General features: G+C 46.6%; 1 protein-coding gene across 1 annotated transcript in view; it reads right to left on the bottom strand.

The window, feature by feature from the left end:
* The window catches only part of LOC146788743 (vomeronasal type-2 receptor 26-like), a 527,880-nt gene that overhangs the window by 265,805 nt on the left and 234,267 nt on the right, over positions 1-27,808 (bottom strand). The window contains exon 3 of the mRNA XM_085630959.1: positions 22,709-23,548. Within this exon, the coding sequence (XP_085487085.1) occupies positions 22,709-23,548 (840 nt within the window). The remainder of the gene's footprint in view (positions 1-22,708; positions 23,549-27,808) is intronic.

The raw sequence follows: 27,808 nt of genomic DNA, 5'->3' as shown, positions 1-27,808 counted from the left end.
TTCAACCTTCTTTCAGTTAATGGTAGAAATGGGTATGATCGCAATAATGGATCCTGGAAAGCTGTACATTTTAGAAAATTTGTCAAGAATTCTGAATTCAGAAAGGGGTCATTTGTGAAGATCCTTCAAGGTTTCTTTATAGAAACTAAAGGTTGAAAATATTAAAAATTGAAAATGAGTTGAAAAAAACAGCCATTTGTGCCAACGTTTTCACCTGTAACTTCTTCTAATTATGACAGATGTTTGAAACAAATATACCGTTACATCCACTAGACCTTTCTGGTTGCAGGGGTATATATGATGTGTAGGATCACCAAGAACCCAAGTAACCCAGAGCCAATAACTGAGCAGCGTCTTGCAATGGTTTATTAGGTACCGGGTATATAGCAATTAATTTGGCAAAATATATACAGTGAAAAATCGGGATGAAAGACACATAACTATTTCTGAAATTGGAACAAAATATAGAGTTTACAAACAGTAGCTATTTACACATTTCCGAAATTGTAAGTAACCACAGTAGCATGATAAGTGACTTCTATTTTACACATTGTCTTACATTTGAAAGGAAGAAATGCATTTAAAGTCAATAGGTAATAACAGTTGCTTTACAATTCTGTGTTACCCTAAGTCTCCAGATAAAAATGGTACCTCACTTGTGTGGGTAGGCTTAGTGCCCGTGACAGGAATCGGCTCAAAACCCAACATGGACAAACTTCATTTTTATAGTGAAAACTGACCCTTTTTTTGCAAAGTGCCTAGCTGTAGATTTTGAACCCTAGCTCTTCTGGCACCTAGGGAAACCTAGCAAACCTATACATTTGTGAAAAGTCGACACCCAGGGGAATCCAGGATGGGGTGACTTGTCTGGCTTTCACTGGGTTCTGTTATCCAAAATTCCTTGCAAGCCTCAAACTTTGTAAAAAAAAACACATTTCCCTCACATTGTGTTGAAACGTGGGTAAATCGAAGCAACTAGCAGATTCTAAATGCACATTTATTTAATCCACTCTCCTTACATATTCATTTAATCTCTGCATTCTTCTGATAAAAAGTACTGTCAAGTTGCCTGCAATCATTATCAAAACCTAACATAAGCCTACATTACACAGATTCTATGTTTTGTTCCTATAGTGTTTAGGTGAGGTGAATGCATGAGGACATGAATGATGAGATGTTTGAGTAGTTAGATTACTAATATTTATATGTGTACAAATGAATTTATACAACAATGATAAGGAATAATATGTGTTTTTAAAACCTTGTTAATTATAATTGAGATATTTGTATGATATTCACCCTGCACTCGTGTTATTGTCAGCCCTTGATATTATAAAAAATATAGTGGAAGTATGTCTTTTTAAAAACTATTTTGAGTTGCCTTCGATTCCTTCACATTCATCCAAGGTACCCTACCACATACAATAGAAAATGTCAGACTGGGTCACCACAGTAATGAGGAGGTAACATGGCCAGTCCTAGTCCGCTATAGACCATATCTGCAGATAGGAGTTCTCACAACAGCAGAAATTTGTAGACTTTATGCAGCTATAATTACACTATACAGACAACTAATACAATTTGTTATGAGAGCCATAACATCAACCCCAGCAAGGGCTATTCAATCTGCACAACCACAATTGGAGATGCCCATAATTAGTCCAGTGACTGTTAATGCAGTTATAGGTAAGGTTCCCCTTAGACCGGAGCAGATTCCGTTCTGGGTTGCACAAAAAAATCAGCTTGAAGCAGTGTTTCCCCATACAGGACCCCAAGATAAACATAGAATTCTCACTACGTGCCTTCCTTTGGAGATGGTTCCCCCGGTAGAAAACTGTGCCACGTGGGGCACAGTAATTGCTGCTATTTATACAAAATCAATAGCTGTTTTGCTAGAGGTGATTACACATATTTCAAAATGGATACTGGGTAGCCCATGCCCTGGATCAGGGAATTAAACTTATTAGCAATTATGCTGCAGTCTCCTGAATTATTTCTAGTTTTATTAAAGTGGAAGCAGCAGCATTTGGCGGTATAGCAATGTCTCACCCAGATACCATTAGTGAATCAGGAGTGAGAACTGCCACAAATTATTATTGCTCATGCCTATACATCTAGAGGTTGGGATAATTTGGGAGCCAGGCCTAACAAACCACAAATTAAGTGTAATTCTGAAAAGGATAACTCCAAAACAGGCACCAGAGTCTTTAAAAGACTGCTGGGATAATAAGAAAAATAAAGACAAGATTAAATTACAAGGTGAATCTCCTCCACAGGAGTCTTCTGAGATGAGCTACAATTTGCATTACCATGAAACAATTAAACAGCTTTAAAGGTATAAGGCCACTGATACACATCCTTCTTTTTCCTTTTAGGAGTCATCCAAAAAAATGCTCGGAGAGAGGAGGTCGATCAGTGCGCAGATTGGAGGAGTATGTGAAACAGATGAAGGAGTCACAATGCTCTTCTGACTTCATAATAAAACAGGAAGAAAAATTTCCACAGTAAAAACCTCAATTTGAAAAGAAGAAGGTGGCTGAGATAAAAGACATGACACACATATTGAGGACTCTGCTTCAGAAGAGAGTGGACTCTGACTCTACTAGACAGCACAACAGAAGTCACAATAGTTTGCTAAAATCATCTAGAGTGTCTGGCGGCAGTAACAACTAGTGACTAAATTCAGGTACAGACACCGGACCAGAGACTAAGGGGCTCATTACAATGGCGGAAGGACCGCCACCACCGCCATGCGGAAGCAGTCCTTCCGCCATCGGACCGTGAATTTCCCCCCACCACATTACAATGGTGGGGGATCTAGACTGCAACCATGGCGGACGGAAAGACCGTCCACCACAGAACCACAGGCAATCAGACCGAATGCCTGGCGGAGCGGTCTGCATGCATAAAATGGTGGCGGTGCCTAGCAGGCACATCCACCATATTATGATACAGACTGTGAGCCAGCCTTTCCATGACGGCGACACCGTCATGAAAAGGCTGGTGGAGATCATGTTCGATGGCCTGTTGCAGGCCCCCAATGGGGGAGGTGTATGTGCATGGGTACCCCCCTACATTTGAGTACACTAAATGGAAGGCACCGTGCGGTACCTGCCACATAGTGCACTGTAATGCACAACATGCATTTTCAACATTGTGGTGGGTGCTGCTGTCATTGGAGAGTGACACAGTGGACGCTGAGCAGGAATAGGTTGTTGCATCTACTTTTCTCAGTGATTGCAATAGTAAGGCTAAGGTGATCCTGGTTTTAATGGAGCAACTGTATTTAATCGACATATGGAGACATAAGCTCTCAGAAACCACTGGGTATATACATTATTTGGCTGTACACAACATTTACACCCGCATTGGGTTTTGGTAAGTGTCCAAAACCTTAGCTTCCAGAGTAATTAAATGTGATCCTCTTCCGAGGACCTACTATAACCACTCACCAATAATTTTAGATTTAGCACTTCCTCCTTGAAAATTTGAGCTATTCGTCTGGTGCTTCCCACCCTATTCCTTATTAGACCCCGTTTTAAGGCAGAACTTTATAATAACATAGGCACAGTCGACAAGTTTGCGACAGTTTGAGAGACATTTAAAGTCTCTATCAGGGAGTCACCATTGCAAAGCACGTATGGGTTCTCAGGTCTTTGCGAGGCAGACTCATGAAATTGGAAGTAGAAATTGCACAGTTAGAGAGGGAACATCAAGGTTAAAGTGATCCCCAAACCCTGCATGACATCAAGACGCGGCTTAAGGAGAGTTATGACATGGTGGACAGTGAAATTACACACATGGGTAATACTCAACGGCTAGGATGTATGGGGAAGGTGAAAGACCTGGAGCTACTCTGGCAGGGCTGATGCGTTCTAGGAGAGATGTCAAAAAAATCACAGAAATACTAGACAAAACTGGACAGTCCCTCTATGACAGTGAACAAATAGCGGACAGATTTTGCAGATCCTATGCCGCTTTGTACAATTCATGAATTACTGCCAACTATGAGGCTATACTTCATTACTTGGAGCACATACTCATGTCGTGTCTCACCCCAGAACAGAGAGAGCACCTTATGACCCCCCCGGAGCCTGCTGAGATCCTTGAGGTATTAAAGAACATGCGAGCTGCGGATGCCCCTGGTATGGATGGCCTCACTGTCTTTTTTTACAAGACATATCAGGAATTGCTCATACTCCACTTATTTACATTATACGAGGAGATGGGTGATGCTAACGGTATGCCACCTTCAATGCTGGAAGAATTGATTTTCACTCTTTTGAACCATGTAAGCAATTCAACCTATGTTCCTCTTATAAGCCCCTGTCCCTTTTAAATGTTGACACCAAGATTTTTGCTAAAATCTTGGCAAATAGACTAGCTTCAGTGGTCCCATTTATAGTCAGCCCCGAACAGGATTCATGCCAGGCCATAGCATAAAGGTTAATCTTAGAACCCTATTCGTTTTAATAAAACGCGTTGAGCCTGAGGTGAAGGCAGCTACCATTTTTTTTAGATGCCAAAAAGGCGTTCGACTTCGTGGAATGGGCCTTTATGAGGACTGTCCTGCGCCGCATTGAAGTTAGGGAAATATTTCTGCAATTAGTGAATGTGCTAAATATGGCCCCTTTGGCTCAGGTTTGCATTGGTAATTTGGTTACAGACCTCTTATGATTACTATAGGCACGCGATAGGGCTGCCCATTATCACCTTTGCTATATGTGAATATTACAGAGCTACTGGCCTGTGCTTTGAGAGAATATCATGGCCATAGGGGGCTGCATTTTCCTGGTTACCACCTCATCTTTAAGATCATGCGGAAGACACTTAGTTGTATATTCACAAATCAGAGATGAATCTTTCTCCTGTTCTCAGAGAGGTGACTCATTTTGATGTCCTTTCTGGATTGTGCATTATCTAGGAGAACTCGATATTATTTCCTCTCACTCCATCCACGAGTCCCTCGACATTTGAATTTCGCTGACTCAGTGCAGTACCTTGGCATCCAAATACATACGGACCCGGAGATAGTAATGAACCATAACTATGGCACAGCGATTCACAAACTAGAGACTGATGTTGATTGCTGGATCAGGCTGACGGTATTTTTAATGGGGCGTATAGCCCTAATGACAGTGGTTATACTTCCTAGGTTCCTGTTTCTGTTTCACAATATTGCAATGTTACTCGCAAGGTCATTAATTGCTACCCTATGCTCACTAATGATTAGATTGGCCTGGGTTGGTAAAAAACCCAGGGTTAAGTTGGACATTCATACGTTGCCTATAAATATGGGGTGGTTGAGTACACCAGACCAGGAGCTATACTATAGGGCAGCTCAGAGTTTGCATGCACACTACTGGCTTTATGGCCCATATAACTTGCTGCATCTGTACATTGAGAGGGAAGCAGCTGCCCCCTTTCCCTCTCTCAGGCTCTTTTCTGTTACCCTTTGAGGTGTCACAGTGCACTTGGCTCAATTAATTAAACAATACATGCCTGGCACAATTTATTGTCCAAAGTACACCCCGTATGTGCATTTTTAATTGGCAAGGTATGCCCAGACGTGGGTCTCTTGTTCACTTTGCCACTGGATTCAAGCTAGCCTGGCTGATAAGGGCTGTTACCCCAAAACTGGACCATGGTTCTTGTTTCCGGTCCAGGGAAGACCTGGCTTAGCAGTTCAGGCTGGACTCTTCCCCTGAGGACAGGGTCAAGATTAATTTGAATATAGCTGGGTCTGAACTGTCGTGGTGAAGTGAGCTAAAGAAAGATGATGCATTCAACCTAGATCTGTGACTGGTGATGAGTGTCTGAAATGTTTCAGAGATCCTTCAAACATTTTCTTGTGTTTGCTTTCTTCACCCTAAGTTGGCTGGGTATGCCCAGACGTGTGTCTCTTGCTCGCTTCGCAACTGGATTCAAGCTAGCCTGGCTGATAAGGGTTGTTACCCCAAAACTGGACCATGGTTCTTGTTTCCCGTCCAGGGAAGACCTGGCTTGGCAGTTCTGGCTGGACTGTTCCCATGAAGCACAGCGTCAAGACTGATTTGCATATGGCTGGGTCCAAACTGGGGTGGCGAAGTGAGCTAAAGAATGATGATGGATTCAACCCAGATCTGTGACTGGGTGTCTGAAAATCTTCAGCACTCCATCCATCATCTCCTTGTGTTTGCTTTGTTTGCCTTAAATTGGCAGGCGATGCCCAGACATAGGTCCCTTGCTAACTTTGTCACTGGATTCAAGCTAGCCTGGCTGATGAGAGGTGTAACCCCGAAAGCTGTGCCAGGATTGTGGTTTCCGGTCCAGGGATTACCAGGTCTGGCTGTTCGGGCTGGGCTGCTCCCATGAGGCACACGGTCAAGACTGATTTGCATATGGCTTGGTACAATCTGGGGTGGCAAAGCGAGCTAAATAATGATGATGGATTCAATCCAGGTCTGTGACTGGGGGTGAGTGTCTGAAAAGTTTCAGCGCTCCATCCATCATCTCCTTGTGTTTGCTTTGTTCACCCACAGTTGAGCATGGAAGCACAAAATCACCCAAAATATGAAGTCATGCACCACAGTCCACCATGCACCACACATTTTTTCCCATCATCCATTTGTACAGAAAGTGAGACATTACTTGTTTTTCCATTATTCATTATCAATGGATTTCCCATTATCCATCCACACTGGAGGTGGCATCACTGGTGTCTCATCAAAACCATTGATAAAAGAAGATACCAGGCAAGAGGAATTAATTTCCCATCATCCATCATCAAAGAAAGTGAAAACACTGCATTTACTAATAGAAATCTGCACAGGAAGTGACATCACTGGAGTTCCTATTATCCATCTGTACAGGAATTGATAACACTTTCTGCCTCCTCCCTTTTCAGTCGACTCTTCAAGGCATCCCAGGACTTTAATTAAGAACCTCTCTACCATTTAAACTTACACAATAACATATAATCATGTGCCTTAACCAGAACACCACACTCCCAATCTACACAAGCGCACCTAGATGAAGATAACCCGGACTCTCACATGGCATATACCCACATCACATAGACCCACCATTCTACACATCCAATACATTCCACACACCCTCAAACTACACAACACATATTCCATCTCATGCTCATCAACGCTCACTCTGCAGTACTCTACACAACAGACATTGGGGATATCTGTCACAAGCATGATGCCCTATTCATCTCAGAAACATTTACACACCCACAGCTTCGCATATGCTTGTTGTCCATCTTCACACAGGTTACAGCATCTATTGTGTGGACTATACACATAAGAATCTATCAATCCTGCTGGTCTTATTCCCTTGGCAAACAAGTAACACTCTACTCCATAAAGCTGCTGACATGACATTTCTCACTCTCTGCAACTCATAGTGCCTTCCATTTCTTCTATAGACCTCACAGGCAGAACAAGGACTGCACTTACCAATTCTCACATCTCCTCACCACATGATCCATCTGACATGTCCACGTCACAATTTTGGGTGACTTTAACCTCCCAGACAACACAGTTGCTCCTTGTCCCAGCCTGATCCAGTGATACCACCTCTACCTGAGTTTTCCTGCTCACTTTTCTTCCTGCAAACAGAAGCCCTGCCCACCCCAGGACTTAATGTAGACCACAATGCAATCGCTCAGCAGAAGTGTGCAGAGGGCACACAGCTGGTATGGTAAAGGTGCTCCAAAGGTAAGTCCCTCTGTATTCGTTCTCACCTGGACCGTGCCCAGCACCATGACATCTGGCCCTGCCACCCCTGAAGATATACCATCACTGAACTATACATCCTCAACCCTGGACACCATAGCAAACAATGCCACTGTGCTGACCCACACTCCATGTTAGGATCTTTCACCTCCAACCACTGCCACATCAGATGCCATAACACACACACCAGCCCACTCACCAGCCCCACCCTGAGCACACCACAGACACCATCTGAACAAAAACACCATCTTGCATGAGCCTTTCTCAACACACTCTCACTATGCAAACACACTACTGAACTTTGGGACCTCATTTCCACTCTTACACCCAATGTCCTCTTCTGCACTGAGGCCACATCAACAAGCCTGATGGAGGGATCACAATCATACACAAGGAAACCATCAAATGCACCACCACAAATGACAATATCATCCCAGCAATGGAAAACCTCAACTTCTGACTCCAAGCACACAGCAGAACTCCCATCAGGGGCACCTTCACGTACCATAGTCCAGGACCACATCCAGCCTTCTGCAACTTCAGTGCTGACTTCATCTCCTCCCTTGCCATGGACTCTTACAGCTACATTTTCCTCAGAAACCTCAACTTCCATCTTGACGACCACAATGATATTAATGCTACCAACCTCCGCAACAGCATAAATAAGATCAGACTAACCTAACTCAACCAGGACTCCATGCACACTGCAGACCCCATGCTAGACCCCATCTTCACTATCAGTGACTGCATCAGGTACAACCGCACCATGAAACTCACTTGGACCGATTAATCCATCACCCACTTCAGCATCACCAGCTCACTGACCTTCACCCCCAGTCTACCTAACACCCCCCACTGCAGCTGGAGCAAAGTCTTAAAGGACACATGGATCAATGCGTTCAACACCACCCACTCCATCTCCTCCAACAACCTAGACCAAAAAGTCAGAAACTTTAACAATCTATCACCAAGTGCTCCAACAGCATCTCTCCCATCAGCAACAACAACAACAACTACAGAAGATCCACCAAGCAGGCTAACTGGTACACTGAAACAACTGGAAAGGAGATGGCAGAAAAGACATGACTGGCAAGACCGCCTTCAAGACAGCCCTCAATCACTACCAAAGACATTTGAAAGAACCGAAGAGAAGGGCCAATGCCTCACACATCGAATCCTGACCTGCTACCAGCTCTCTCTTCTAAAGTAAGTCAAACCATGTCTTCCAGAATGTGACTTCAGAACTGATGTTCAAGCCCACACACTCTCACATATTGATAGTGGTAATGCCCTACTCCATGACCTTCTAGACTCCACACTGACACCCATTAAGGGCATTCAATAAGATGCATCATGTCTTATCCATGGTCTTTAGAAATATGATAACATCACCCAATCATGATGAAACTCCACCTGTACCCTTTGGCTGCCCACCTACTCATGAAAACTAGCTCCATCATTTACATAGCTATCACAAACAGCACCACACTTATCATGCAGACAAGCTGTCAGGTGGACATACACCACCATATATGACGCTTGTTATTGTGATGTGCATCCCTAGACAGGCGCTGTATGATCTTGATGAATGTGCTCTCCATAAACCCACATTTATAACCCATATGCATCTGTGTCGAGTATCTGTGGGCTTTCCACTTGTGCTTCTGATTGTGTATGTACTCTCACCTCATATAGTTTGTGTGTAGTTCTTATAGTGACATCATTGCATTATGGGCTGGGCCTGATGATTATACAATCAGGAAATGAGTCACCCAGACTGGACCTGATGATTATACAATCAGGAAATGAGACACCCAGCCTGGACCTAATGATTATACAATCAGGAAAATAGTCACTGAGAACATGTTATGGTATGAGCCTTGTGATTATACAACTAGAAAATGAGTCCCCCACTCATCAGCCATTCTAATTGGACCAGGACTATAAAGGCACTCCCCGACTACATGCTAGGCAATCAGGAATCTGTGCAGCCTCCATTGCATCTTCAGAGCAGTTTCAGGATAATGGCATATAGTTGATACTGAGTCACGATTCTACAGAGGACATCAGCAAATCATTATGCTTCTCAAGCCTGCAGTGTACGTCGTCATCCTGTTTCACGAGTCTGCAGCGGATGTACGCATGTCATCCTTTGTAACGGACCTGTAGTGAACATCGGTGCATCTAAAACTGTACAGTAAGTCACACTGCCAGTCACACAACCCTAAGGGGGAATCTTTAATGCCTTACAATAGAATCTTGCTACAGCAGCTTTAGGCAAATGTAACAAGTCTGTATATACAGGACTGTAACTGCTAGCACATATCACACTGCCCTCAGCATCTCATGCCCAGCTTCCTACAATGTCCAGGTCTGGCCAGTTCATTATTGTGGAACACGTGAAAGAGCTGCCCCACAGCACTTTTGGATTGGAGAAGAGCTCCACTCCTTCATGCGATTATTCAGTGACTTAACTGAGTGCAACAAACTGTCATCTTCCTGAGCAAAGATCCTCTGCTACCTGTTGATGTGGTTGCATGAACACATGATACAGATACTGGAATGAGTGGGGTGGGATGCACAGTGGAGTGCTTGCATTGGGTGTGAAGATCTGTGGGTAATTCTGTTTATGTTTACCTTTATATTATAGTGTACTCCACATCCTCAATGCTCACCTTTTATTACATCAAGGACCATGCCTACTTGGTAACCACAGACAAGGGTGTCCATTGAACCAATGGATGTGATCTTGTTTCTTTATTATTTTGTCCCATTCCCCCATTACCTTCATTGTGACACAGGCCATCAGAAATGCAGTCCACATAACAGTGAGGGGCGTGGTAGAATAATTACAAACATCGCTCCTGCTGGGTTCAGGATAGCTCAGGTTAGCGCATCTGACACAATCTCTGGTGGATCGTAGCACACCTGGGGCCATGACACCATTAGACTACAGATTAAGAAGTGTAAGGAAGAAAAAAAGACAACAGGTCTTTTCCATCTATGCACACAGGATAGAAACAACATCCCTTTTTCCAATTTGGGAAAGAGTTGATGAATCACCTCTTTAAAGAACCCTACATCACAATGCAATAACAGTCCACAAACCTGCCACCTCTTCTATCAGTTATTGACTTCATGCTCGGTTACGACTTTGTACAGTGCTCCACTGTCTTTTAGATAGCTTTGCAATAAAGAAATACCACATACGTACATACATACATTCATTTTTACATACATATATGAGTGTTTATCAAAGGGAGTATGTTGGATAAAAAATATGACCTGTATGGCTGTTTTTGAGAAGCAGAACTAAGCTAGCTTGTCCAGAACTCTCCCATAGTGTACCATTATTGAACTTCAATCTGTGTGCCTTTCTTGGTGAAAGCAAAGTAATAGTTGCTGACAAGATTTATTAATCACTAACTCCTTAGTATGACTCACCAGTAGCAAAATATTATGTTGCTTGATATGTTTTACTTTAATCAGAGGTTGTTGTGAAAGAATTGCAACTACAATTTTTCAACTTCAATGTACTCTCTCTCTTTCTCCTGCTCTCTCTTTCTCTTTTGATTAAGCCACACTTTTTGATTTTGGTCTCACACTGGGGAGTTATGTTCTAAATGGGGTACATGTTGGACATCTGCAGTGGCCATTCTTTAACCTGTTTCTGCTCTTCTCCAGGCTAGTCTATAAAGTTGCTATGGAGGCCATGTTGATCTGTTGATCTCAGTATGAAATAATTCCCCCAGCCAGAACATTGACAACTTTGGCAGCCATTAGGTCCACTTGGGCTTAGTGTGACAGGGACTGATGGCATGGTAGATACTGTAAGCACTTTTCTTTATGACACACTGCCCATGCAGATTTGAAAGATCCCTTCATGGCGCTGAATAGAAGGAAACTCCTTTGAGTGTTATCACTGAACTTTACTTTTTGTGCAAAACTGAGTTTGTTTTATCCAACTGAAGGGCTAATTTCAAGACATGTTGAGGGTAAAGAATCAAGCACGAAATTGAGTCAGTGAGTGGAAAGTGAATGAGTGATCAAATGATTGAGTATATAAGAGGGTGGGTGAGTCAGTGAGGTAGGCTGGAGGGTAATAATTGAGATGTCAGGAGTTACCAAGTTGATAAGTTTGTGATGTGGGGGTCATTTAGAGTTTGGAAAAGCTAATGAACAGCCATACATTTGGTGGCTGACCCATCTGCCAAACTCGCTGATCTGCACCATTTCAAATTAATTAAGTTCTTAGATCCTTCTGGCTGAACTTCCTGAGATGGGATGAGTCACCTTCCTCATCACAATATATCCTCTCAACAAAGGCAAAGCTTTTGATGGCTCTCTGGGAGCTGTTTTCAGATCTTATTAAAGGAAGGCATGGGCAAGCCAACTGCCAGTAGGGTAATGCTAATTAACCTACTAAAGATGTAGGCAGGTTAAAGGAAACTTTTAAAAAATCACTTTTCCTAAATATTCATTAAAAAATCCACTTCACCACTGAATTGGATTTTTTTTATTACATATTAAAAATAGCTGTTTAAGCAGCTCTGTAGCTTCCCCCAATTCAAACTTATTAGCATTATGCCTTTATTTTAGCTTTGGTAATTTCTTATAGGAAAGGTACAGCCCTAATAGTGAAAATAGGTTTTGGGGCTATTCAGTGTAGGAAGATGCAAATATTAAACCCTTGCTTGTTGCACTGTTAAATACCAGATACTCTGCCTTGTGGGCTAAATGGCCTTAGAAGTGACATTTAATTTTCAAAAGTAATGTTTCCACCAGTCAAAAAGGGTTATTTTGACAAATTCACCTACATATTTAAAGGGTGCAAATTAGTGTATGGAACAAACTGTGCTGCAGCCCGCGAGCAATACTTTACCTTTCCCGTGCCATTGGTATATTGGGGAGCTAAATATGTCAATTAGAATTTAGACAATTTATCATGTTTTAAGAGCCATTGCACATACACTGGGGACTGGACATAACTGCCTTAGTGTGCAGTGTTAAAAATCAGCAACATTAGTTTAAAAGAAATGGGTGAAACTAGGCAGAAAGGGCAATGTCTTGAATTATGTAAAAGCTTTAGAAGAGGGAGGGCAGGATTGCCAACCATGAGTGCCAGCCTGGTTTCAAATAAACCTAGGCGTAGTTCGCGAAGTAGAGCTGCGCGTAGCTACGCAAAGTGCACTTTGCACTATGCGTGCTACGCATAGCACTTCGCGAACTGCGTAGTACCCTGTTCGCCCTGCGCAAGATGCCGTTTTCAATGATTGCACAGTGCGGACAAGCATCCGGCAGTGCGCAATCATTGAAAACGTTTGAGGAGTTTGAGGAGTTTGAGGTGGAGGAGTATGTAGTGAGAAGGTGTGAGAAGTAAAAGGTTCAAGGGGGTGAGTTTAATTAATGGATGAGGAGAAAGCAGTATGTATGTGGAGGGGTAGATAAGTGAGGGGTGAACAAGGATGTGATATAAAGCTAAATTTCCATAGAGAAAGGGCGGATGTTTGTTTTGCAGAATATAGGGGGTGAAACAAAGGAAATTGGCTGAACAGAGAACTTGGTTCACCATGAGAACAGAGGGGTACTTGTGTTAATACATATTGCTCATATTGAGGACGGGGTGAAAGGGTATAAGGGGTTCAGACATTTTTTGACATTTTTTGATTGTTTTGGTGATTACCTAAGATGTTGATCTATGGTCATTGTAATGATGGATATTTGTTTTATTGCTATTCACAGTGCCCCCTGACGAAGGGCGCTCTTAGCCCGAAATGTATTGTTTTTTAAATAAACGCTGCTTTGGACGAACTCCTGCTTTTGTCGTGTTTTAGCTAGAGGTCCGGATGGGCACAGCTTTAACATAAGAAACTTGAAAATGGCATAACATCCCGCGTGTGGATTCGGAGTATCAGTCGCAAAATATGGAGATATAATAAGAATTGAATAGATGTTTAAAAATGGATTATAATGGAGAAAAAATTAACTATTTGCCAATGCGGCGCAATGCAGCTGTGCGGTCGGTCTGGGGCAAGATAATGCTCCACTCAATCATGCTGTTAGTAACTGAGGTACCTACTGGGCATGGTACCTTACCGACGAGCACGCATTCTTGGACAATTATGGACAAGTATAGAGAAATACGAAAATAAAAGGTGTGCACCCCACCACTTCATTTGTGTGTTCAAAATCATGCCCTACATTGGGGTAGCACCCATCAGGTTGATAAGGAGAAACGTAGCAGAAGCGGATTAGATTGCCACCATCCACATGAACGGAGCAAAATCTGGGTTTGAAAAGAAGCGGTGTTTAAATGATGGACATTAAAACAACTCATATTTAATTAATGATCAGCATGATTTTATCATTTGGGTTTTTAACTAAACGTTTCCAAAGGACTAAGGAGGAAACCGGGGATTTAACTCAAGACTATGAGCACACTGCATTATGGGCAATGTAGTTGATTTCATTTGAAAGTAATTTGACTATCGTTTTCATGGCGGGAGAATGTTAATTAGTGGGCCAATTAGGAGGCACTGCTCATGGAGGCAGTGGTTAAATAAGGGTGGGATTATGGGTGGTACAAACATTTGCTGAAACGGAGACGGTGATGGATTAGTTTGAAAGTTTGAAGCAGGTATGTGGAACTTTCGGATTGTGTCATTTTGGTTAAAGGTGCATGTGGAGTGCGTGTTTTGGTTAAAAGTGTGAATGATTGAGCGGATGGAAGTTGTCAGCAGGAAGAGGTGAGCACAAAAACGGGCCTTGTTTAAAAGAGCAACATTGAGTATATTAGTAGAGATGGGAACTGATTGGATGGAGTGGGATGAATGTGAAGTGGGAATGATGAAAGGGTTCACGAGAGTGTGGGTTTAACGTATGGAGGAGTATGTAGTGAGAAGGTGTGAGAAGTAAAAGGTTCAAGGGGAGTGAGTTTAATTAATGGATGAGGAGAAAGCAGTATGTATGTGGAGGGGTAGATAAGTGAGGGGTGAACAAGGATGTGAAATAAAGCTAAATTTACATAGAGAAAGGGCGGATGTTTGTTTTGCAGAATATAGGGGGTGAAACAAAGGAAATTGGCTGAACAGAGAACTTGGTTCACCATGAGAACAGAGGGGTACTTGTGTTAATACATATTGCTCATATTGAGGACGGGGTGAAAGGGTATAAGGGGTTCAGACATTTTTTGACATTTTTTGATTGTTTTGGTGATTACATAAGATGTTGATCTATGGTCATTGTAATGATGGAAATTTGTTTTATTGCTATTTACAGTGTCCCCTGACCAAGGGCGCTCTTAGCCCGAAATGCATTGGGTTTTAAATAAACGCTGCTTTGGACGAACTCCTGCTTTTGTCGTGTTTTAGCTAGAAGTCCAGATGGGCACAGGTTTAACATAAGAAAATTGAAAATGGCATAACATCCCGCGTGTGGATTCGGAGTATCAGTCACAAAATATGGAGATATAATAAGAATTGAATAGATGTTTAAAAATGGATTATAGGGGGCGTGGCCAAGATGGCGGCGAGGTAGGACGCAGGATTCGGAGCTCCTGCCCGCCGCCCGCCGGAAAAAGCTTCTGAGAGCTTCAGGGAGACCCATGGCCGTCTGCAGATCACGGCGAGGGGCTGCCCCGGGGACCCGCTGGCCCCGACTGGAGCGGGAGGCGGCCGCAGTTGGCTCCGGCTAGAGACGGAGCTCTGGGAGGCGACCCAGCCTGCGGTGGTCGGTACCCAGCGGAGGCTTCGACAACGCGGAGGCCCCGAGAGAGGCCTGCCGAGGCCAGCTACCCCGATACCGGCCTCTGCCTGGGGACCTGAACGCGGGCCGCCCCCACCGGACGTTGGAAGCTGCGGAGACCCGGGCAGCGAGGAGGGGCGACCCTGGACGGCGGCGTGGCTTCTGGGGCTCGCCGGGGCCTGTGCCCGGAACCTTGCTGGCGCTGGAGCGGGACCCCTCTCTGTCCCGGGCGATCGACGAGTGGACCGGTACTGAGGGCTGCCCGGCGCTGGGGTGAGCTGTGATTGGAGCGCCGGCGGCTGGACGCGGACCGGGACCCGGCTGGGGCACTCTGCTGGCAGGATCCGGACCCAGTGATCTGCTCTCGTGGGGCTCCGCCTGCTGCAGGGGTGACTGTGGTTCCTGTGGCGGCGACGGCGGGGCCCTCGACCCCTTCCTGGAACTGCTCGGCGAGACAGACTGAGACGCCTGGGGAGTGTGGAGGCCTGCCTGTTCGCCTTGTGCGCGTGGGCTCACGAAGGCTGCCCGGAAAGCGGTGAGTCAAAAGAGCGCCGGAGCGGGAGCGAGGTGAGGGGCTGGGGGGCCCGGTGGGTGCCCGGACCTGGAACTTTGGGAGGTGCCGACGGAGGCGAGCCCTGGGGGCTGAGGGTACCACCGGAGATCAGCCAGCCAGTGAAATAGACGGTGGGCCACGTTCGGGCGCTGGCCTGCGGGCGCACGTGGCGCCCCCCCGTGGCCTTTGCTGGGCGCCGTGTCTACCCGATAGGCACCCCCTCCGAGACCTTGCCTTCAGACCCGCGGGGCGACGGCGGGAGACAGCCTGCTACTGGCTCGGGAACTTACCTGCCGTTACTAGACTCCACCTCCCTGCCATTCCTGATCCCCGGCGGCGACACCGACGCGCCCCTCGGCGCTGGTTACTTCGTGGGACACTACGCTATGCCAGTATCCAAGGCGAGGAAATCAAAGCCTCTAAAGGACATATTTGGGCGCCCTCAGCCTGTCCCCGGCAGTCAAGGCGCGGATTCCCAGATGGCGACCCTGCAGCGTTCTCCCAGCGCTGGGGAGGAGCCGGTCACCAAGGCATTCATGGAATCCCTCTTCCAGACTCTGTGGGCTGACCTACAGACAGTGAAGGCTGACCTCACCGCAGAGATAAAAGACATCCGCGGTGATGTGGAGGAGGTGGGGGAGCGAGTGGCGGCGTTGGAGGAGAAGAGCGACGCCACTGTGTCCGACATGAACACGATCCAACAAGAAATCCTCTGCCTGCGGGACCAGCAGCTAGATGTTCAGACCCACCTCGAGGACCTGGAGAACAGGTCCCGCAGGCATAACATCCGGATTCGCGGAGTGAAACCCACGGACGACAACGCGGACCTCCATGCCTTCGTCGTGGGCCTCTTCCGCCACATCCTGGTGGCACCGGATGACGCGGAGATCGTCCTGGACAGAGCACATAGGGTCGGTCCACCCCGGGCGCCCAACAGCCCCCCTGCGGACATACTGGTGTGTGTCCAAGACTTTAAAACCAAAGAAGCTATCCTCGCGAAAGCAAGGACCCTCCACCCCGTCTCTTATATGGGGCACTTTCCGGTGCTCTACCAGGATTTAGCCCTGATCACTTTGCAACGCCGACGACAGTTCCGCCCTGTCACGGACCACCTCCGGCAGCGGAGCATTCCATACTCGTGGGGGCACCCATTCCGCATCATCTTCCGCCTCGATGGCAAACTTCACCAGCTCCGTTTGCTCTCTGAGGCCTGCGGAGTGCTGGACTTGGTGCCACCGGACGGGGAGGGGGACAGTCGAGCTGCGGACCCGGAGCCGGGGCCCTCGGCGTCAGGATGGCGGCGACAGGGAGGGCGCAGACGGGGCTGGAAGCCTCACAAAGCAGACATAGCTACGAGTCAGCGGGACGCTCTGGCTTCGGCGACGAACGCGCTGGCCGGGCTGCCTTCCGGGGCTGAATGAGCACTGGCCACTTGTAGCTCCACGAACTTGACCCAGGGGTCTCCGGCGGGAGGCGGGCGGCGGAGGGAACCGATACTCCCCCTCTTGGTCACACTATGGTCCCCACACCAATGCCCTCCTGGCTTTGCCAAGGTGACGAACAATCTTACCAGATCAAGACTCTGCTGTTGGGTTTTGTTAATGTTGTTATTCTTGATACATTTGTTTTGCAAGGGGTTTTGGGTTTTTTCTTTTGGTATGGGTTCCCTCGTCCGCTTTCCCCTGTTGCACCCCGAAAGATGCGGCACAAGGTCTCAGAGGGTTTTAGAGGCCACCCACACTTGCTTAGGATAGTTAGCGTCCTTCAGCGATTCCGCCTTGCTCACTGGACCGTAGATGCCGCACACCCCCCTTAAAGTTCTTACGCTAAATGTGCGGGGGCTGAATAATCCCGTCAAACGAAAGGCAGTCCTTAGTTACCTGGAACATTCGAAAGCGGACATATGCCTTTTACAGGAAACACACCTACTGGCTAAGGACCACCACAGATTGAAATCCCGAGCCTTCCCAACACAGATGTTTTCCTCTGCCAACTCCAAGACAGCTGGGGTGGCCATTTTGGTTTCCCGCTCTTTCACAGGCAGAGTCTTACACAAAGGGGCGGAGATCAGGGGTCGACTCCTCACCTATCAATTCTTACTGGGGGGGTGACTCTGGATGTTGGTTCCGTCTACGCACCTAACGAAGGGCAGATTGCATTCCTCCTCAATGCTCTTGACGATGCGGCCGCCGCTTCGGGCCGCTGTCTGCTGCTGGGCGGTGATCTTAATATTGTCTTTGACAACGCACTGGACCGGTCCGGTCAGAGAACTGGTCAGGCGGGCGTCCTCTCGGCTGCCGGACGAGCTCCTCTCCGTGATCTGGGGCTGTCTGACCTGTGGCACCACTTTCACCCGTCTAGTCGGGGCTACTCCTTCTACTCCGGGGCACACAAAACGTATGCATGCTTAGATTACTTCCTTAGTTCCTCATCACTTCAGGCCCACGCATTGAGCACTGACATCCTACCGGCCTCCCTTTCCGATCACTCCCCAGTTCTGGACACCTTCCAGCTCCCACCATCCCTGCAGCCTCTCCGACATTGGCGCCTGCGCGATACACTGCTACACCACCCCTCGGTTATCAAACAGCTCCAGAAAGCCATCTCGGACTTCCTCGCTCTCAACGCTAATCCGGAGACGACTCTAGCGACACAGTGGTTGGCGCTGAAGGCTGTCCTGAGGGGGGAATTTATAGCCATCTCATCTGCCCAGAACCGCGAACGCAGCCGCAAACGGGCGGAACTTTCCCAGCGCGTCTCAGAGCTTGAACAAATGCATCAGAGAACCGGCGCTTCCCGGGCCTGGTGACAGCTCTGCATAGAAAGGAAGCAGCTTGCTGCCCTGGATCAGGACAGGGCCGAGTTCGCCGCGATCAGGCTTCGACACGCATACTACACGGGAGGGGATAGGTGCGGCCGCCTGCTGGCAAACAAACTGCGGGAGACCAGACAAAAGCAGGGAGTCCGCGAGATCCGGACGTTAGGGGGGGAACCTGTAACTGACGACGCCGATATAGCAGAGGCATTCCGCGATTTCTATGCGGGCCTCTATTCTGGGGAGCCCCTGGAGACTCAGGCCTGCGCTGATTACATAGCGGGGGCCCACATGCCTTCCCTGCCTTCTGTGCAGGCGGACCTCTTGGAGAGGGATATCCGGATAGAGGAGGTTGTCTCGGCGATCTCACGCCTTAAGTCGGGTAAATCGCCGGGCCCAGACGGCTACACAGCTGCCTTTTATAAGACCTTTTGTAGCCAAGTAGCCCCTCTCCTGACGAGTTTATTCAACACCTTCGACCAAGCGGGAGCTATCCCGAGTGAAATGCTAGAGGCCGCGATAGTCGTTATCCCTAAATCTGGAAAGGATCGGACGGCTTGCAGCGCGTACAGACCCATCTCCCTGTTGAACATAGACATTAAATTGTACACTAGCATCCTCGCGGCCCGATTGGCGCCGCATATGGCCTCCCTGGTTGAACCGGATCAGGCGGGCTTTATTCCACAGCGGCAGACAAGCGACAACACTAAGCGCATCTTGCATCTGATCGAAAAGGCGTCTCGTACGCAAGGAGAATACATGCTCTTGGCCATCGACGCAGAGAAGGCCTTCGACAGGGTGCACTGGCCATACCTCGAGATGGTTCTGGAGAGCGCTGGGCTTGGGGAGAAGCTACGTACCAGGATCTTAAACTGCTATCGCTCCCCCATGGCGACGGTCCGGGTGAATGGCTATACTTCCTCCCGCTTCCCCATTGGGAGGGGTACTAGACAGGGGTGCCCCTTGTCACCCCTCCTGTTCGCGCTCTATATTGAGCCTCTGGCTTTAAGGGTGCGGAGGCATCCCCTCATCACGGGGATTAAATTTGGAGGCGACATCCATACCATTAGCCTCTACGCGGATGATATCCTGCTTTCCCTCTCTAATCCAATATCAGCTCTGCGCGCTCTTTTCATCGAACTGTATGGCTTTGCGCGGGGATCAGGATTCAAAATCAATTTGGAGAAATCCATAGCACTTAACGTCTCGCTCTCCTCACACACCCTGGCCCAAATCCAGGCAGAGCACACCCTGAGCTGGGCGGCTGCCTCGATCCCCTATTTGGGCATTCACCTAGCCCCGACACTTCAGGCCACCGCGGACCTTAACTACTCTAATCTCCGCTCCCGCATCCGATCAGAACTGCGCAGATGGAAAACATATACGCTCTCTTGGCTAGGCAGGATTGCGGCCATCAAGATGACGGTCCTCCCGCAGATCTTGTACCTCTTCCAAACTCTTCCCCTCCGCCCACCGTCTGGCTGGATCCAACAGACTCAGACGGACCTGGCGCGCTTTATCTGGCAGGGCCATAAGCCCCGATTTCGACATGCAGTAGCGCCTCTCCCACCGGAGCGGGGGGGGGGTGGGGGTGCCCGACCTTCAACTATACTACCATGCCGCTCAGCTTCGATACTTAGTGGAATGGCACCAATTGGAATCGGAGAAACACTGGCTGTTTCAAGACCAAGCGGTGGCAGCCAGACCGCTGCAGGGCATCCCCTTCCTTCGTAAGCAGCATAGACCACCCAATCTCTACGCTTCCGGTATCACGAGCACGGTGCTGGACTCATGGGACCGCACTACCTTGCCCACCGACTGACCTCCTTTCCATCACCGCTCACCCCAATCTTCGACAATCCAGAGTTTCGCCCTGGCGCGGACGCCCAGGCCTTTCGCGCCTGGCGCTCCTCCTCTTGTAGGTCCCTGGGTTATCTTTTCGATTTTGACGGCATAATCAAATTTCAGCAACTCAAGGAGCACTATGGCCTCCCGGAGTCAGAGCGCATGCCATATTTACAAGTCCGACACTGGGTACTCCACCAACAGGTTAGGCCCCAGGCGCAGCGTCTCCTGACCCCTTATGAAAAATGGCTGATGACGCACACGTCCAATAAGCAGATAATCTCTGACCTCTACAAAATGCTTCTGGACTCCACCGCACACACATATAACGCAGGCCGGGCTCGGTGGGAAAGGGACCTGGGCAGGTCCTTAAGCCACAAGGAATGGGACGGTATCTACCACAGAGCGCGGCACTCTGCGTACCACATAGGTCTCACGGAGACTCTGACCAAAATTGCCAACTACTGGTATTATACGCCAGAGCGCTTGCATCGCTTTGACCCACGTCGGAGCGCGCTGTGTTGGAGGAATTGTGGAGAAGTGGGCACCCTAGTACACGTTCTGTGGAGCTGTGCCTGTATACAACCATACTGGTCCCAGGTTCTGGACAAAATTGATCTGCACTTCGAGACAGAGCTACCGCGCTTCCCCGCGTATATTCTTCTAGGCTTGCCCAACCCGTTGACATACCCACTCAAATCCCGGAGGGGCAGGCTGATGGCCATCGCCTTAGGCGCAGCGACACAAAACATACTGATGCACTGGCGCTCAGCCCAGCTCCCGGCACACTCTGGATGGCTCCAGAGACTCTGGGGGGTTTTGGGTATGGAGAAACTCACACTCACTTTAGCTGGCAGAGGATCCGAATTCCCAGAGTTGTGGAGGCCCTTCCTCACCCTACTGGTGTCTGAATTCCGTGAGCTGACCTGTCCCCGCTATCTGCGGTTACTGCGCCTAGCGGACACGCAGATTCCAAAAGATACTTCCCGGAATCGCCGCATGCGGCGGCGTTGATCCTTTAGAGGCTGCCCTCACTTGACCGGTCACAGCGGACGAGGGAAGGGGAGGGGGGAGGTATCATTTGGGTATTGTATGGTTTTACTGTTTTTATAATTTTTTGTCTTCGGTTTCTGTTTCCCACCCGTAGTTTTGCTAAGCTTGGCGACCCAGTTGCCTCATTGGTATTGTGCCTTCAGACTCGAGGGTGGTTGTTGTTCACTGTCTGTTTGAAATCAATAAAGAGATTTAAACCATAAAAATGGATTATAATGGAGAAAAAATTAACTATTTGCCAATGCGGCGCAATGCAGCTGTGCGGTCGGTCTGGGGCAAGATAATGCTCCACTCAATCATACCACAATTTAGGATGCCTTGTGCCAATATACACGCTCTTGCACTAGTGATGGTGTGAGCTTAATGTTAAGCATAGTGTTTATTGGAAGGAGACTCTTCCTGTAAAAAACACTGTGCTTTTGCCAAGTTGAACACTTTTTGAAGTTTCTATTTGTACAGTTCATCACACATGCAAAGTTGAAAGAGATCTGAGAAAAGAAAAGTTTCCCTAAACTTTATTCCTTCTTCGAGCAGGCATACATTTTGGGGTAAAAGTTTTGTTTATCTTTCTAAAAGAATTGTGATTTGCATCAAAATCCATGGATTGGTGGGCTGCCTCATTCGAACAAAGAGGCGCAAAGTAGCTCAAAGCACTTGCATTCATTAGTTTACAACTATTATAAAACACAAATGCAGGTTTGTACTGTACAGTAATCTCAAATCAAGCCTTTGGACTTGTTTGCATCAAAGTCTTGATGAATAGCTGCTAACTGTCTTTAAATTATAAACCTATCTTTAATAGTTGGGACAGGGGCTCAGAAGTGACTTCATGCTGACAAACAACACTGTACAAAATGCCTAATTTGGAAAATGTGTTTATATCTTGTGGAATTACATCAAATGTGCACTATGTGTGCCATATTATATTTGATTGACATATATATATTTAGAATTAGAAAGTGACTCTCCTACCTGCCATGGTTGGAAGTCCTTCTCTAGACTTCCACTCTCTGAGGGATGTCCTGAGTGGGCTGTGGATGAGATCATGTTGTGCAAGGCATGAGCCACGGCATAGACCGCAGTGTAAACACTGTAAGTGATGTAGAAATTATAAGCATCGTACAAAAGGGGGTTCACATCTCTCATTGTCTCCTTCCCTGTACAATGAGGGTAGTAGGATTCATAGGCAAAAGTCCTATCCAGTAAATCAGGAGAACAATGGAATGTTAGCACCCAAAGCCACACAAACATGGAATTGTCTGAGAAATTTAAAGGGTTCACACTGTACAAGAAATTTGTCAGTCCAGGAATCTGTCCCTTAAGAATGGAAAATTCCAGTGCACCACTGAAAATATTCATTCCAGAGTAATTTATAAAATCTTTCAGATGTGATGTGACTGCAGAAGTGATCCAAACTATAGTAGGCAGACCTTGCAAGTGCTCTAGGAGGCCTGAATACATGTAAGCATATGAACAGTGAACTATCACCACATTGACAGAAGAAACATTGATTGTTTTAGAAATCTCATCCTGCTCAATGTCCCAGGACTTGCCGACTCTTTGTAGGAAGGCCACACAGCCTCCACTCCTGGTGATCTCTCTCTCCAGCTCCTCACCAGCCCTCCTTCCGCTCTCATCATCTGAAATAAGGATCCCAACCCAGGTCCAGCCAAAGTGCTGGAGCAGCTGGGCGATGGCGCCTGCCTCGTGTATCTCATTGGGGACAGTGCGATAAAAGGATGGGAAGCGATGTCTGTCACTGAACATTGGATCCATGGCACCATAGCTGACCTGAGGAAGACATAGTATTAGCTATTAGACATATTGCACCAACCTCCATGAACACACATCACTGGCCACTGGTTCATGGCTTGTGGATCTGGATCTCATTCGGGACAGTGCGGTAAAAGGATGAGAACTGATTTCTGTCATTGAAGACTGGATCCATGGCACCATGGCTGACCTCACAAAGATATGGATATGAGCTATTGGACACTTTACAAAGCTATGGGTGTGTCAAGATGTTTTTCACAGAAGTGCTGCAGTTTGCGTAACTGTAACACATCCCTTCAGTTCCAAAGTACTTTCTCATTCCCGGAAGTCTGCTACCTATTCACAGTGAAATGGATCAAATATGTTCATACCCTTTGCTTTAATCTATATGGACTCAACCTATGAGTTTCTACCCCCCTCCAGAAGCACTCCCACTAGATGGCATCTTGGTAGGAGTTCTAGTTTATTTTGCACACTGTACGTCCCACCCTATTTAATGGGAGATGGGCTGTGGACGCCCTGCAGAAACTAATCCAAATTATGTTTCGTTTCCTTTTAACATTTATGTTTGATTGTGATGTATGCTGTTTTTATTTGTTTTAATGAAACAGCCTTAAAATTCCCTGCTAAGTGAATTGCTGGAATTCTTACGCTCTGCACTAAAAATCTGCACTTGGAAATTACGAGCCAGAACAAGTCCACTTTCATTTAAAAATCAATTCCTGTTTAGAATAACCAGCTGCTGATAGACTGTTGCGCTGTTGCGCTGTTGCTTGATCGCGCTTTTGCACATTTGACTGAAGTGAGGCCTTTGAAACAGGGCAACCTATTTTACCCCCCGCCAGAAGCACTCCCACTAGATACAATCTTAGAAGGTATAGTTTATTTTGTACACTGCATATCCCACCCTATGAATTGGGAGATTATCTGGAGACACATGTAAAGGGCACCCAGTGGGCATGCCATAAAGGCAAGTCTGTCCTCACGTGTTGGCACATCAACCGCGCACAGTGTCCGCCCCTATGCTGGTTTTCGCTCACAGCACAGAGCTCTCCATGACCTTAACACTCAGGTAAAGTGGAGAAGGTAGACAAGAGCTTCTTGCCCTGAGGCCACCTTTTTCTCAGTGCCACGATCCAGGAGGGCAACCACCAATGAGATCATTTCCACAGAACCTTCAATATAGATAGCGCCAATATATATAAAGGGAAGGGAGTCTTCCATTGTGGACTCACTAAGTCTAAATCCATAAAGACACCATAGAAGTTAAATTCCTACTTAAGGACACAGGAACAGATATTCAAATTATTATGGAAACATGGGCCTCATCGGACATAAATCCAGAATTTGGGAAGGCTTGCCCGAGGAATATGGGATACAGGTACCCAGAAAGGGAAGTTTAGGAGGTGGGACAATGGCGATCTTCAGGCATACTATAAAGGTAATTTATTTCCAGAGCCTTGTGGGTTTGCTTGATGATCTGCACATCTATTGATGAAAATCAGTCTAAATAATTCAATTCAACAGTATTTGTTTGAGGTGCTCATATGATGTTACTATACCCACCCACCAGGGTATATCTTTCCTAGGAACTCACACCTAGAACAATATTGAACCACAATACACCAGAGCACACCCGATCATTATATCTCTAATCCAACACAGAAGTCAAAGGAGACTAGAGAAAAAGAAGATAAAAACACCCCACACAAAACATTTCAGTCATACCAATGATCAAATGTCCTTTCAATTGAGAGCCAGGCACAATCTTGAATCAGGTCTTTCCGTTGATTTTTATTTCCACTTTCAGAATACGCTGAACAGCAGCCGATGCACGTTTCGCCCCCTGGGCTTTATCAAGCCACGAAATCAAAAGTAGTCAGGTCCGATTCTTCTCGAACCTGCTTTGTATATATTGGCCTCCGTAATAAGAAGTTTATCTGCTTGCAAACTGCTTGATCCTTTTCAGTGCGTAGCCCCACAGATACAAGGACCACTTCAATCTTTTTGTCGCTAATAAAATCAATCGGACCTTGATAAGTCCATTCTGAGTCTTCTCGCATGTGTGTAGAGTTGTGACCGGCAGCTAAGCTTAGCTTAGATAAACTTCTTATTACGGAGGCCAATATATACAAAGCAGGTTCGAGAAGAATCGGACCTGACTACTTTTGAATTAGGGCCTTGATAAAGCCCAGGGGGCGAAACGTGCGTCGGCTGCTGCTGTTCTGCGTATTCTGAAAAGTGGAAATAAAAATTAATGGAAAGACCTTATTCAAGATTGTGCCTGGCTCTCAATTGAAAGGACATTTGATCATTGGCATAACTGAAATGTTTTGTGTGGGAATTTTTTTATTTTTTTCTATCCTCCTTTGACTTCTGTGTTGGATTAGAGATATAATGATCGGGTGTGCTCTGGTGTATTGTGGTTCAATATTATAAAGGTAACACCACTCTCTCTGGCTCCCCTGCCAAACTGTGAATTAATTGCCCTTAATTTTCAGCTGCCTGCCAATAAATATAACCTAGTGATATCATGCTAACCTGGTTCTAATTTTGATCACATCTTAGTGAACTTTCTCAGCCCACTACTTATCACACACTCCAATTTGTTCGTGCTTGAAAACTTTAACTTCAGAGTTCACAACAGGGATGACAAAAAACCAGCTGAATTACTTACATCTATGGTACACATCAACGTCTACATGGCTTCGCTCGCCCCCATCGTTAGAACCTACGGACTCAACATTGTGTCATATGCAGACGAAACCCAACTCACCCACTCCCTATCCAACAAACCCAACACCGCCAGACACAACTTTCGAGAAGGCATGGAAGCCATCGCCAAATGGATGAAAAACAGCTGCCTACAACTAAATACCAACAAAACGGAAGTACTCACCATGTGCCCAAATCCAGATGCCTGGAAAAACACCTGATGGCTCCCTGCCTTTGGAAGCCCATCCACCCCCATGGACCACACACGCAACCTGGGAATCATCCTGGATTCAGAACTCAAAATGGACCGCCAGATCAAGTCTGTCTCGTCCTCCTGCTTCCACACCCTCCACCTCCTACGTAAGACCTTCAAATGGATCCCCCGCGAACACAGAAAAACCGTCACTCATGCCCTGGTCGACTACAGCAATGCACTCTATGCTGAAATAAACAAAAACCTCACCCGCAAGCTACAGAACATCCAAAACGCTGCCGCAAGACTGGTCCTCAACCTGCCTAGACACTGCCACATCTCCCAACACCTGCGCCCACTCCACTGGCTCCCCATCAAAGCTAGAGTCACCTTCAAGATGCTAACCCACGCTCACAAGGCCCTCCATGAAACCTGACCAGCATACCTGAATACCCGACTCAAATTCCACACACCCCAAAGGACCCTACGATCAGCCCAGCTCTCCTACACCGTGGTCCCCCGCACCAAAAAGAACAGATCGGGAGGTCGCTCATTCTCCTTCCGTGTGGCCAGAGCCTGGAACGACCTTCCACTCCACCTCAGACAGATAACATCGCTCCCCATCTTTGCAAGAAACTTCAAAACATGGCTCTTCGACAGACCCCCTCCTTGATGGACTGGAACCTGTGAACCCCCCACACCCGCCGGCACCTTGACACCCTTACGGGTGAGTAGCCGCACTTAACAAACACCTGATTTGATTAGATTTTATGGAAACAATAGGGCTTAATAAACACATACAGGGTCCTACACATAGGACTGGTCATACTCTGCATTTGGTGATGGCTAATACCAATATCATATCCAAAACAGAAGTAACACCATTAGTTTTGGTGTCATTCTGTTTAAATACTTGTTTGATCTGGCACCCTTGGCATGGGTTCCCCTTGACTTGTTTGCTTTCTGACTTCCTGTTTTGCTGACTTCATTTTTGCTGGCTTTAGGATTCTGGGCACTTTACCACTTTTGACTAGTGCTAAATTGCTTGTGCTGTTTTCCTAAAACAAGGTAACGTTAGCTTATCCACAATTGGCAAATTTAATCTACTTATAAGTCCCTTGTAAAGTGCACTACATTTGCCCTGAGTCTGAAAATTAAATGCTTCTGGTGAGCCTGCAGCACCGATAGTACCAATCACTTCAGTAGTCCTTTAAGCATGTGTAAGGCCTGTTGTTGCAGAGCCGGGGAGTGCAGTTTAGACTGCCATGTTGACCTGGCAAGATAATCTACATTCCAGGCCGAAACGTTCTTTTTTGATACATATAAGATATATACTTTTAAGTTTTATATATCCTGGTAGTGAAAAACGATTACATTGTTTTGTAATTTCT

The sequence above is a fragment of the Triturus cristatus genome, chromosome 10 (genome assembly GCF_964204655.1).
Source record: "Triturus cristatus chromosome 10, aTriCri1.1, whole genome shotgun sequence".
Taxonomy (NCBI): domain Eukaryota; kingdom Metazoa; phylum Chordata; class Amphibia; order Caudata; family Salamandridae; genus Triturus; species Triturus cristatus.
This window is presented reverse-complemented; position numbering and strand designations above follow the sequence as displayed.